The sequence below is a fragment of the Schistocerca serialis genome, chromosome 2 (genome assembly GCF_023864345.2).
Source record: "Schistocerca serialis cubense isolate TAMUIC-IGC-003099 chromosome 2, iqSchSeri2.2, whole genome shotgun sequence".
Classification (NCBI taxonomy): domain Eukaryota; kingdom Metazoa; phylum Arthropoda; class Insecta; order Orthoptera; family Acrididae; genus Schistocerca; species Schistocerca serialis.
In genome coordinates, this window is record NC_064639.1 from 304,779,891 (window position 1) to 304,794,351 (window position 14,461).

The 14,461-nt window shown below is 43.3% G+C and overlaps 1 protein-coding gene across 1 annotated transcript in view; it reads left to right on the plus strand.

Moving 5' to 3' along the window:
- The first annotated feature begins 797 nt into the window (after positions 1-797).
- Positions 798-14,461, plus strand: part of LOC126455531 (dehydrogenase/reductase SDR family member 11-like) — a 105,333-nt gene continuing 91,669 nt past the window's right edge. The window contains exon 1 of the mRNA XM_050091283.1: positions 798-991. Within this exon, the coding sequence (XP_049947240.1) occupies positions 854-991 (138 nt within the window). The 5' untranslated portion in view covers positions 798-853. The remainder of the gene's footprint in view (positions 992-14,461) is intronic.

Sequence of the window (14,461 nt, forward strand, 5' to 3'; positions counted from 1 at the left end):
CTCCTTGCTCCATCCGTCATGGCTTATTTTGCTGTCTAGGTAGCAGAATTCCTTCGACTATTTCGTTAATCCCAGTTGTAATGCTAACTCTCATTTCTGCTGGTTCTCGTTAGTTTGGTCTTTCATCGATTTAGTCTCTACAGCATTATCCAGCTATTATTTTTAAACAGAGCTGTATATAGCCCAATTTCCTGATTGCGAGCAACATCAGGTAAAGTAGCAGTTGGTTTGCTCATATGGAATGCTGGTTCGAGAAACTACTACTCAGCAGAATATCCGTCATGCAACAACGTAGATGCCTTCGGCCTGCATCCTCTCTATGATCCACTGCCACATTCCAAGTGTCCCTTCAACCAGCTTCACTTCAGTATGCTGTCTCCATAATCTTGATCCTAGCATAGTTTGCTTCTTTGGCTAGTCCTTTAGTTTGAATGATATCTATGAGGTATTTAAATTTTTGAAGTTAAGTGCCATTCAAAACACAGTATTTCACAGCTAGTTCATTATCGTGCTACATTACTCCTCTACCACCCGACACATTGGTGAGATGTGCGACGGACAGGTGGCAGTAAGACAAGGCCACAGGAAGTGTACAGATCTGCTTTCCTTATCAGTCAAGTTGCATACTTGTGGAGCCGGCCGACAAATGGCGATAAGGTAGTTCCAGAGGGAGTGTGCGGATCTCCGCCTTCCTTATCAGTCAAAGTGTAGCCGGGTGGAGCTCGAGTTGTCGCTGTGGAGGGGAATGATGGTGACGCAGCACTTTTCCCCGACGCCGGAGATCGCGTCTATATGAAGGGAGTAGGGCCGGCCTTGGTAGTCAGTCGCATCAGTGCAGCCAACAGCAGCAGGCATGGGCATCGAGACGTACGCAGGCCGCGTCGCGCTGGTGACTGGCGCCAGCTCCGGCATCGGCGCCGCCATCACACAGGCGCTGCTCAGACACGGACTCACCGTCGTCGGCCTGGCCAGGAGGGTCGACAGGGTCAAGGTGGGCGTTCCCCAGAAAACACACCTCCCGTAACCCAACCACTCAGTCCATTTCTTTCTGTACTCTCTCTCTTTCAACTACTAGGTGACACTCATTGCTCTCTTTCTTACCTACACTACTGGCCATTAAAATTGCTACACCAAGAAGAAATGCAGATGATACACGGGTATTCATTGGATAAATATATTGTACTAGAAGTGACATGTGATTACATTTTCACGCAGTTTGGGTGCACAGATCCTGAGAAATCAGTACCTAGAACAACCACCTCTGGCCGCAATAACGGCCTCGATACGCCTGGGCATTGAGTCAAACAAAGCTTGGATGGCGTGTGCAGGTACACCTGCCCATGCAACTTCAATGCGATACCACAGTTCATCAAGAGTAGTGACTGGCGTATGGTGACGAGCCAGTTGCTCGGCTACCATTGACCAGACATTTTCAATTGGCGAGAGATCTGGAGAATGTGCTGGCCAGGGCAGCAGTCGAAGACTTTCTGTATCCGGAAAGGCCCGTACAGGACCTGCAATATGCGGTCGTGCATTATACTGCTGAAGTGTAGGGTTCCGCAGGGATCGAATGAAGGGTAGAGCCACAAGTCGTAACACATCTCAAATGTAACGTCCACTGTTCAAAGTGGAACAAGAGGTGACCGAGACGTGTAACCAATGGGACCCCATACCACCAAGCACGGTGATACGCCGGTATGGTGATGACGAATACACGCTTCCAATGTGCGTTCACCGCGATGTCGCCAAACACGAATGCGACCATCATGATGCTGTAAACAGAACCTGGAATCGTCCGAAAAAATGACGTTTCGCCATTCTTGCACCCAGATTCGTCGTCGAGTGCACCATCACAGGCGCTCCTGTCTGTGATGCAGCGTCAAGGGTAACCGCAGCCACGGTCTCCGAGCTGATAGTCCATGCTGCTGCAAACGTCGTCGAAATGTTCGTGCAGATGGTTGTTGTCTTGCAATCGTCCCCATCTGTTGACTCAGGGATCGAGACGAGGCTGCACGATCCATTACAGCCATGCGGATAAGATGCCTGTCATCTCGACTGCTAGTGATACGAGGCCGTTGGGATCCGGCACGGCGTTCCGTATTGCCCTCCTGAACCCACCGATTCCATATTCTGCTACCAGTCATTGGATCTCGACCAAGGCGAGCAGCAATGTCGCGATACGATAAACCGCAATCGCGATAGGCTACAATCCGACCTTTATCAAAGTCGGAAACGTGATGGTACGCATTTCTCCTCCTTACACGAGGCATCACAACAACGTTTCACCAGGCAACGCCGGTCAACTGCTGTTTGTTTATGAGAAATCGGTTGGAAACTTTCGTCATGTCAGCACGTTGTAGGTGTCGCCACCGGTGCCAACCTTGTGTGAATGCTCTGAAAAGCTAATCAGTTTCGAAACACAGCAACTTCTTCCTGTCGGTTAAATTTCGAGTCTGTAGCACGTCATCTTTGTGGTGTAGCAGTTTTAATGGCCAGTAGTGTATTACACGCAAAATAATCATTCCTTTGTTCTGCGTACTGTACTTCTCCTTCCACATGCAGTTTTCTCTGTTGTACGCCTTCCAGTTCCATGTTAACTGTTACAGATTACAGAACACAATAGCCATTGGCCCAATGACCTCCTAGATCTGTATCTACACTCCGCAAGCCACCTTATGGTGTGTGTTGGAGATGCACTGTTAATAACGTTCAACCCTTCTTCCTTCTTCCCTTTGCGAATGCTGCGCAGGAAGAAAGACTCTTGTTAAGCGTTTGTTTGAACTCCAATATCTCTAATTTTGTCTTCATCATCTTTCCGTGAGATATGCGTAGGAACAAGCAGTTTATTGGTTCATATTTCTACGGACGTAGGTTCCCGAAACTTTAATAATGAAACTCATCGTGAGTATAGTGACTCTCCTGTAACATCTGTCACTGGAATTGGATGAGTATCTCTGAGTAGCTTTCGCGCTTACTAAATGAACCACCGAAGAAATGTGCTCCTCTTCTTTGGGTCTTCCCAATTCCCTATAACAATCCTATCTGTTACCGATTCCATGCTCACGAGTGTTTTATGATTTATCTTCTATGTGGATGGAGCATACCTTCTGAACATCCTTCCACATAATAAATAGATGTGACTACTTCTAGTGATTGTTCTGCAGTCGTGCAGTAATACAATAATGCGTCTTGCCGCCTATTTATCTGCAGTAAGTTACATTTCTTTACGTTGAGAGCCAACCTCGGTAGGTCTTTCTGCATTTCGCTACAACTTTCTAGTATTTTCTGTAAATAACAGTATTACTAGAGAAATGGCTCATGGAACTTTCGTCGGTATCCACTAGGTCGTTTGAATGTACTGTGAAAAGTAATGGCCCTTTAATAATCCCCTGATGTACTCACAAAGTCTGAAGTTCATACATCGTTAAGAATTGAGAATGACCTGTCTGAGTAGCTATAAATGCCATTCATCTGTAAAACTAAGTATGTAACCGCCAGTTCGGTATGAAGGTGACTCTACGGCCCTCACATCGATGTATCTGTGCACATAACGAGAGTCAAGACCGTTGGTGTGTTTGATAGAGAAGTCCACGTACTAACAGCACCTATGAGTGAGTGAAAGCCAATAAATCGAATGGCCGTTGATAAGCTGCTACGTGAAAGAATACGTTGCACTCACTGGGAGAGGTAGCTGTAGTGGGGGATGGGTCGTTTTCATGCAGATTACATGGTATAAAGCAAACATTCACGCCGACACATTGAAGAGGAATAGTGATTGTGAGTCTGATGGTGGTGAAGGAACAGTTCCGAAATGTGACGGCCACCAACTGAAGGAACTAAGAGTCACAGTGCATAAGCACATTCATCTTCAAAAATACCACGACAAGCGTGCTATGGAGCGTTGATGACTGGACATTGGACAATATTTATGAAGACTGTTACAACCACAGTCGATATTCTTTTAGAAAACTAATGGACCGTGGTAGCTATATTCGTTCGAAATCTTACAATGAGGCAGGTTAGGCAGGGTGCAGTCCCCCCCCCCCCCCCCCCCCCAAAGAAAACTAAACACCAAAACTATAGACTTAGAGTCACCTTCAAAAGTTTTGACACAGCTAGAGACAGTGGATCAGTATCGTCTAACTGTCACTTTCAAGAGTGGGCTCTGTAGGCTGGTGGAGCTGTTCTTTTGGACGACTTTAAAGCTCGTTAGCATTACGTGAGTGCCTTCAAAGAAGAATCTAACATTTTGTCTAGGCATATAACTGTGGGCCTTCCCCCTAACAGATGGAAGAAGCCCATGTTATTATGCAGACAGCAAAAACATTTGTGGCAGATGAGAACATGTTCACTAAAGATGAAAACGTAAGAAAGGAACGCGTGTGGAACAGTGACCAAACGTATTTTTTTATGAACTACCGTTGTAAGTTACCTATATTTGCGAAAACTGGATAAATTGATTTTAAAAAAATTTGTCCTCAAATAAAGTTTACTTTAGATGTCGTGTTCAGTTGCTGAGCAAAACTGACGGTATTTTGGCCCTGTGTTGCACATGTGAACAGTGTCGGAAATAAAACTTTAAGCTTCTTGAAATGCAAAATTTGAAATAAAGAAAATGTATCTAATTAACTAGGAAACTAATTGTGTGCTTAATCAAAACTATATAACTAAAACTCAGTACTGAAGTTCATTCTAAACGTTACGTGGTATGAAAAGAGAGAGGTCTATCACTTTGCAATTCCTGACCAAGACACAAAAACTGCAGTCCGAATGAAGAATGTTTGGCGTACTACGTCAGAGCTACCGCCACCAAAGAGAACCAAACACTACCGTCATGTGGCTGTATATTTCTTTACGCAGGACAACCTTTATGCCAGACCTGCTGTTGATTTTATAATCTTCCAGACTGACAAACCGCGGGTCAAATTAAATGTTCGGTGTATCACCATTCGCCTTCACTCTGCTACCAACGATCAATTTCCTGCACCGAGATGAAGTGTTACGTTGTTATTAGCGCGCCAATGAACTGCTACGATGTTGATGTTCCTGCTCCATTATTTGGCATATGATGCTTTTGATGCTGGACTACTGTAGTGCGGATACACCGAAAATGAGGCAGTATTCCCAGATGTTGCTCTTGTCAAGCCTGTACACTGTTTCATTCGAGTGTGTTTTAATCATTTCGTTGTAACTCCACATTTGCACCTCGGTGATATGTAAGGGCAGGACGTACAATATGGCAATTTCACCTTTGGGTAATATGACCCTATGAGTACTGCACGTGCTAACGGATTATCTCGTTTCTAAGAAATGCTTTTGTTCCAGCGACTGGTGCTATTAGACTCAACACTTAGTCAGGGACCGTACATTAATGCGGTGATTTGCATATAAATGCCCTCCATGGAGGACAGGACAGACACAACTCCGTATTGTAGAACGGAAGGGTGGTCGAACTCACTTACCTCTGTTGTTAGATTTCCTTCGAAGTAAATGCATTCCCTTACATGTTCAGTTCCTAGGTGACCTGTGCTCTTAATGATTAATTCCCTTCTGTGATACTGCATTTAAAATATTACGTCTTCCTTTTTCCTGGATTTTTCCTCACGGTTTCTTTCTGTTAAGCAGTACTGCGCTCCGGTTGTACGGCTTCAGTAACTTTTTGTCAGTTCTGTGTGAATATGCACTGTAAGAAAGGATCTTTTGCAGCAGAAATCTTTTCACGTGAGTGAATCTGCTCTAGATGTCCCTCTTGTCACGGGTTTCTATTGCTCTCTGGACACCAGAATTGCTTTATTTCTTCTACTATGTTTTCCCCATACTGTTATATTTTCTACTCCTCATCTCTGCTTTCAGTATCTGGGCTGTCATCTCAGTCAACCGACATTGTACCATTCCTTTTTCAATATTGAGTTGTATTTGTTGTTTAACATTTTTTCATTGCTTCTTCGTCGCGAAACTACAGCCATAACTGAGATAAGTAGTCAACCTGTATGACACTTTCTTCAAGTGGAAGGTTTCCCTGCTGGTAGGAAATGTAAACATCTGTAAACAGAAACCTTTACCGGGCCGCTGTATTTCTGACATTACTCATTATGTTGGTGGTAGTAGTAATCTTCGAAAGTCGATGGAGTTCTGAGTGAAAAGAGATTTCACTTTCATTTCACTTTTGACTTCGGCTTTCACTCTGTAGTGGTTTGCGCACTCTGAGCACTGTTCCTGAGTAGAGAGTAGGTAGTTGGGCTGTTCGCGAACTGTCTTGTTTGTTTTTTGACCTTTGGCTTTTTGACGGGAAAGCCCGATTACAATTTGTGGCCATTTACCGTATTTGTTTACACGGAGCACTGAGTGTAGTGAAGGTAACTGAGTCTGAAGTAGGAGTCTTATCATTATAATGAGAAACATTTTTTAAATTTTATTTTGTACAATATCAGCTATTACTTATTACCGTTTAGGGATACGCAGTGGTGAAAACACTGTGTACTCATATTTCAGGTAAGGCATATCGTTCAAGATATCGAAGCATTTACCTACTTCCACTCTAAAGTAGTCACTTCAAGCACTGGCTAAGGATGCATTCGACATTTCCTACTGTGAACCATGCTCAGCTGTTCCTTGCAGCTTTGACTCTTGAACCTTGCGAGTCACACCGCTCCATCCGCTGTTTTTTTAATTATTTATTCATATATTTTTCAGGCATTAGCACTGAAGGACGCTCCTGGTAAACTGCACGCGATTAAGGGCGACGTAGCAGACGAGAGCAGCATCGTGGCAGCATTCAAGTGGATCAAAGAAAACCTGTCTGGTGTCGACATTTTAATTAACAACGCTGGCTTGGGCATTGACAGCGATCTGACGTGTAAGTATGCGATTGTATTTACGAAACCCTACAGCTTCGTGTAAGCAGTTCTACTCTCTCTGATAGAGAATATCATACATTCGATTAATCTGATGTTCTCCTTCAGGCCGAAACAGGACTATTTCTACAAATAACTATGATACGGTCAGCCATGAATGTGTTTAAAAGTTAACGCAGCAGCGATGGTCTTTAAATCGTTCTATCCAGTCTATCACTTCTTGAATAAAAAGAATATCCTAACGACGGATATAACTCAAAGCCTGTCGTTGTCCATAATAAAATAATAGATCTTGTGCTTTTCATTCATTCATTCAAAATTTCAAATAAATTACTCAAATGGCACTGCGAGTTCATTTCATCTAATGCCACATACCTCCCTGATGCTTAGAATCTGTGATGTATATCGCTCCATAGACGGACAAACACAAACAAGCTTTTAAGCAGGTGGTCATTATGTTTTGGCTCATCAGAGTAACAAGAGGTATTTATAGAGTTTTGTTTCAGCTTCTCCTTGTGCCCATATCACTTCCATTCTCTCGGAATGGGCGCTTTTCCACTCGTCAGACGAAACCGTTCCGGTCTTCTAGGATTTAACTGCCGCGCCAACTATCCAGTCGTGAATTTTCTGTCTAAAATTTTTGCGTGTGGCACATCAAGTTGTGGTATTCCAAGTTCCTTCAGGTCTTCTTTTACAACACCGATCCATTTTATTGTTTCAGTTTTAACATCGAGGCGAGTTTCGTTTCAAATCCATCTAGTTTATCTGGTTGCTTCAGCTCTCAATACACCCATAGAATTTTAGCCTGCGTTTTTTTCATATCTGAATAAATTCTGTTATTCTTTTCAGGTTCTTTATTTGCTCTTCGTCTGCACGTTCCTTCTTCAGTATAATTTAGACCTACAATTTTCCTCTTTACTTTTTAATTTCTTAAAACTCTCTCTTTCTGTTTAAAACGAGTGTTTCAGATCCCATAAAACACCTTGATCTAAAGACCGTGTTATAGTGCCTCAGTTTGGTGTGTTTCGAAGTGCATTTGTTTGTTACTGATGTATTTCTAAGCCTGCAGCCTCTTTCCAATTCGTGCTGACGAATTTGTAACAAGTGTTTTCTAAGTCAGTTTCCTGAATGTTTTCGCCTAAATATCTGAACTGAGAAACTCTCTTGATTTTCTCGTATGTATGGTTTTTAGAATTTTTGGTGTCAGGTTGCAGCTAGACAAGTATTTCGTTTTTTAAAATTATATTTTGTGCGTTACCTTTTGTGCTGTTTATTTAATTATATTTATTTATTTGTTTTTGTGTTATTCGATTGTCCTGATTCATTTATTTATTTCGTTATTCCTTGTGATAGCTATATAATCTGGAGATCTAGTCATAAAAAGCAAAACTTCCACTTTAATAATATACTATTAGTCGTTGTGCGACAACTTATGGATCTTGAATTGTGTCCTACGTTATAATAAATGGCACCAAAATTGATAACCGTAGTGTCAGCGGACGAGCAATTTGCTACATACGTATTCTTGCGCTCCAGTCGAAGACGAAATCGGCGGATCTTCAACGTAGCTTAACAGAAAAAAAGGAATTTTGCAGTTTAACGTTCTGTCGACGATGAAGTCATTAAGAGAGGGGGCACAAACTTGCATTGGAGAAGGACAGATATGGGAATCGACCGTACCATTTCTAAGGAATCATCCCGGTATTCACCCTAAGCATTTTGCGGAAACTACCGAAAACTTAAATCTGGATGGTCGAGTGAGGATATGAACCGTTGCCTTCCCGATTGTGAGTCCAGTGTCTTACCACTACACTACTTACCTTGACTGCTCCATAGAAAACGACAGGCAGTTATGCTTAGAGCAGCGGAAGGAACGAATGCGTGTCGGGGCTCAACAGAGTCCTGTTGTGTAACCGATTAGCCTTAGCTGAACATTATTTTTTGGTTCAAAATGGTTCAAATGGCTCTGAGCACTATGGGACTTAACTGCTGTGGTCATCAGTCCCCTAGAACTTAGAACTACTTAAACCTAACTAACCTAAGGACATCACACACATCCATGCATGTTATAATTGTACTCTCGCCGATGTTTTCCTCCTGAAAAGCGCTTGTTTGTGTTGAAACAGCTGGCAAGACGGAAGACTGGAAGCGCATCCTGGACGTGAACGTGTTGGGTCTGAGCATCTGCACCAGGGAGGCCGTGCAGGACATGCTGAGCCGGGGCGTCGACGACGGCTTCATCATCCACATCAGCAGGTACGGAGGAATAGTTCTCTCATCTACTTGCCCAGCGTCTGTCAGCCCACCGGACGTTGTACTTGAGAGTAACACGACGTTATTTGCAGTTCACTGGCGTAGCCTTCTCTGTGGTATCCATTACTTGTAGCCTGCTCAACTACTTCAGAACACCATACATATTTAACAGTCTGGACGTAATAATTATCTCATACCTATTCCCATTAATGTCGTCGTTTCCCTCTGTATCTTACTGAGTGCAATATAGACATCCTCTGTAAATTTAATACTGATCTTACCCTCAACATTTCATGGAATAGGGAATGACGAGATACTGTACTCCATTGTCTCTCTTGTATCACTATTCTGTATCATCGCTGTAACATTAGATTACAGCAGTTATCATATGAATTTCCTACTCTTTAGCTGGCCATGTCTACAGATAAAATTATTGGGTATAAGACCAGTCTATTACGGAAGACACTGTTTTTTATATCACCCATACATGCTTGAGCACCTTTGTAGCATCGTCTAAGGGTTTTATTCATTTCACATCTGTGAAATGAATAAAGGCGGTTTTAAGTGATGACTGATCCAGAAAATCGGATCTAAGGACAGTTTTTGTTTGTTGTTGCCATTACCTTAAAATTGTGTTACACGACTGCGCAGGAGCCTCTGTACATTATCATGTCATCTGCAACTAAATGATGCGGTTGACAAGTTAACACATCACTTCATATCTGAAGTAATTTCGCTATCTCAAGATAAGAGAATGAACAGTCCTTATCCAAACAAGACCTTGCAGAACACGCAGATAGAGAAACAGGGACATCAAATGGACACAGGAGAGACTGCATAACACAGGAAAAGCTCAGAACACAGGGTACACCCACGGATGAAATCAACATATCAGGCATATATGAGCTCACACGCAACACTTGTCGCTCAGTATACATAGGACAAACATATAAGACCTTTACTATTTTCTAGGCATCTTTACGCGCGCATTGTGAGCTCAGAACTGACAAGTTCGAAGTAACGCGATAGACGGGCTTACTGCAGACAATGCGCAACAAATCTGCACTAAGCTGCCTCGTACTTTCACTGTCGTTTTAATTTCATTGCCCGTCGGAGGTTGACAAATCATAGCCCTCATGAAATTAAAACTACTTTTGAATCATCCATTGTATGTGCTGGCACTTTTTCACAATTTCATTTTGAACGCTTTCTGCAAAATTCAACAAACTTAGTTTTATTCGATCACTAAACTCAATAATCTTTCCTATATTTAATAGAGAACATTTGAACCAAGAGGTGAAGTACCTGAGCTTTAACGACTAAAATACATTAAAAATGAGTACCATCAAGGTTATTTACCTGTAAATTAGTGTTTTTCTGTACAACAGGTATTTGAAAGTAAAGACTACAGCAGTACAAGCCGATGCATAAACAGCTTGTAACAAACGATAATGACCAGCAGATTCACAAGTCATAAGAGGTATTAGTTCATAAAAACTTAACAATTACCTCATATATGTTTCACAGCCGGGTCCAAAAATCGTGGCAAAAATCTGAATAATGTGGTAACTGCAGCTTTTAACACCGCTCTCTTAGGCGTATATGCCGAAAATAATGCAACCTGCCCACAGGTTGACCAGTCATGTAAACATACTATTCCATTCTGCTGAGTTTTGATTACTCCACCGAAACACACACGTGTATGACGAATAGGGGAACAGCTTACGGTACCGCAGCAACTTCTATTTCTAGACACATCACTCTATTTGTATTGCATGTATTAACTTAAGTCGTTTGAAGGAAATGTTTAGTTTTTTGTCGAACGATACTTCATTTATGTAACTCCTGTGAATATGCTCGTCATAATCGTGTGTTGCAAGGTATTGTTAGTTCCGCAACTTGTGCCTCTGCAGCTTCAAACGCCGACTGTATACAACTACAGAGTTTTACACACAAATGACGTTGATGAACAGACTCATTTACGAGTCTGAAAATGATTTTCGTTTGAATTTTCTGTCGGTGCTTGTTAGAAAACGACAACAATATTAAACAGGAAAGACTTTCCTGATATCATGCAATATACACACATCAAAAAAAGTTTTGCGTCATCCAGGTTCCCAGAACTCCTGAAGATAGACGTTGATTGTGAATATTGTATTACAGACACAGTCCCTTTGACTGTTCAGAGATGTCACGAAACCCGCCCGAAGATGCAAACAACCGTGCACGAGCAGCGCCTATTAGACGAAGGGCGTCCGACAGCCGATCGGATCCAGTCATTCCACCAGGAAGGAAATACACGGCTCTGTTGTCTGTAGTTCAACCATGCCCAGACCGTCAATATCGCGGTTCGATCGCGTCCGCATTGTTACTTTGTGTCAGAAGGGGCTCCCAACAAGGGAAGTGTCCAGGCGTCTTGGAGTGAACCAAAGCGATGTTGCTCGGACATGGAGGAGATACAGAGAGACAGGAACTGTCGATGGCATGCCTCGCTCAGGCCGCCCAAGGGTTGCTACTGCAATGGATGACCGTTACCTACGGGTTATGGCTCGGAGGAAGCCTGAGAGCAACCCCACCACGTTGAATAATGCTCTTCGTGCAGCCACAGGACGTCGTGCTACGACTCAAACTGTGCACAATAGGCTGCATGATGCGCAAATTCACGCCTGACGTCCATGCCGAGGTCCATCTTTGCAACCACGACACCATGTACCGCGATACAGATGGGCCCAACAATATGCCGAATGGACCGATCAGGATTGGCATCACGACCTCCACACCGATGAGTGTCGCATATGCCTTCAACCAGATAATCGTCGGAGACGTGTTTGGAGCCAACCCGGTCAGGCGGAACGCCTTAGACACACTGCCAGCGAGTGCAGCAAGGTAGAGATTCCCTGCTGTTTTCGGGTGGCATTATGTGGGACCGACGTACGCCGCTGGTGGTCAGGGAAGGCGCTATAACGGCTGTACGATACGTGAATGCCGTCCTCGGACCGATAGTGCAACTATATAGGCAGCATATTGGCGAGGCATTCGTCTTCGTAGACGACAATTCGCGCCTCAATCGTGCACATCTTGTGAATGAGTTACTTCAGGATAACGACATCGCTTGACTAGAGTGGCCAACATGTTCTCCAGACATGAACCCTATCGAACAAGCCTGGGAAAGACTGAAAAGGGCTGTTCAGGGACGACGTGACCCACCAACCACTCTCAGGGATCTACACCGAATCGCTGTAGTGGAGTGGGACAATCTGGACCAACAGTGCCTTGGTGAAGTTGTGGATAGTATGCCACGCCGAATACAGGCATGCATCACTGCGAGAGAACGTGTTGTTGGGTACTAGAGGTACCGGTGTGTACAACAATTTGGACCAACACCTCTGAAGGTCTCGCTGTATGGTGGTACAACATGAAATCTGTTGTTTTCATGAACATTATAAATGGCGGAAATGATGCTTCTGTGATCTCTATTCCAAATTTCTGTACAGGTTCCGGATCTCTCGGTACCGAAGTGATGTAAAACTTTTTTAGATGTATGTATTTCTTACTTGGGCACGAACCGGCTTTCCGCTGCTTAGGTCACCGTCATATGACAAATGAGTGTCACAGACGAAGATAGAATTACGTGTGACTCACGCTGATATTACTCGCATATATTTCACAGAACACCAGGAAAGTGTTTGCTATTTAATAATGATTTTCATGCTTTTTTGACCATTCGAGTTGGGGTGCTTTCCTAGTTTTTAAAATCTAAATGTCAAATAGTACATTTTTCTGTCTTCGAGCACGTATATAACAGCTGCTCCTTGCGTCCGCAGCTTACTGGGCCACGTGCAGCCATCGAACAGCGCCATAGCGATGTACACGGCGAGCAAGCACGCCGTCAAGACGCTTCTCGAAGGACTGCGGAAGGACCTGGTCGCCAAGAAGAGCAAGATCCGTGTTGGGGTGAGTCCACAGTCCCAAACAGCACACGGCAGTGATATCCGAGAGCAACTTATGACATTATAAGTATACGGGTAATATACAGTACATACAAGAACCAAGAGAGAACAATAAGAGTGGAAGGCCAAGAATTAAGCGCTCCTATTAAAAAGGGTGTAAGTCATGGACTGATGCCAAACCCAATCTCTTCCATCGGGTTGTCACGGGGTACAGCGATTCGTCACTCCAAATTACTCGTTTTCAATCAACTACTGTCCGGCGGCGTCGCCGTTTATACCGCCTCAAGCGTAGCTTAGCATTGACTACCGACATGGGTGGCGTAAGACGAGCTGTTCGTCCATTGTTCCCCGTTCTTCTTAACTCTCTACGCACGGCCGTTGTGCTGGCCGGACTGCTGACGGGCTTTGAACTCATGAATGATTCCTCCCACTGGTTTCATGCGAGTTCTTAGAACCACCCTCCTCAAAGCTCGGCGGCCGCTGTCCGTCAGTACGTGACATCTGCTGGCCTTGATTTAGCTGCCCCTTCGGTTTCCACTTCACGATCACATCACCAAATGTCGACTTCAGTAACTTCAGAATAATGTCCCTTATGGATTTTTTGCGCACGTAACATCAAATGACTAGTCCGATTTTTAAGTCATCCTTGTGTAGTAACACATGTCTAAGACTGTGAGTGTTAGAAGTATCACATTACATTGACCTGTGAACAGGAAATGACAAGTGTCGTTTACTAAGAAATAAATGATTTTACTCTTGGCAGTTAGATTGCTGTTTTAACCTTTTTTTTAGTAAAAAAAGTATCTTATCCTTCAACAGGAAGTTTCTCCGGGAGCTGTGAAGACAGAGTTCATCTCGAACTTCAAAGGAGTGCCTCCGAACTTATACGACATGATACCCTGCCTGGAGTCTGAGGACGTGGCTGAAGCCGTTCTCTACATGCTGTCGCAGCACCCTCGAGTCCAAGTAAGTACACATGTTTCTTCCTGAGAAGACTGGTACCGTGCATTGACGTTACAGAATTTAATTTCTCAATTCAGTAATAGAGTTTTCCGAGAATAAATATTAATTGATTCCTTCTGTAGTAAAATTCAGTAATTCATCTTAGATATACTGTCATACACTTTTGTTCGTAGCTGCCTACAGGGAAAGAGTCATTTCATTGAAAAACAATCTCAGCACAACTAATGCCAACCATTTTCAAAAGGAAAAGCTTTATATTACAGGATTCTCTGATAAAAAGTAGGTTACATAAGTGAAACGCGGAGGTAGCCTGTCAGATAATGCTCAGTCGTCTACTTAGATTTCACTTTTCAAAATCAAACGAATACTGCATGTGGCTCAGCAAGAAATAATGGAAGTTCGTCAACAAAAAAATTAGAAAAGTAGTTCTGCTGCTAGCAT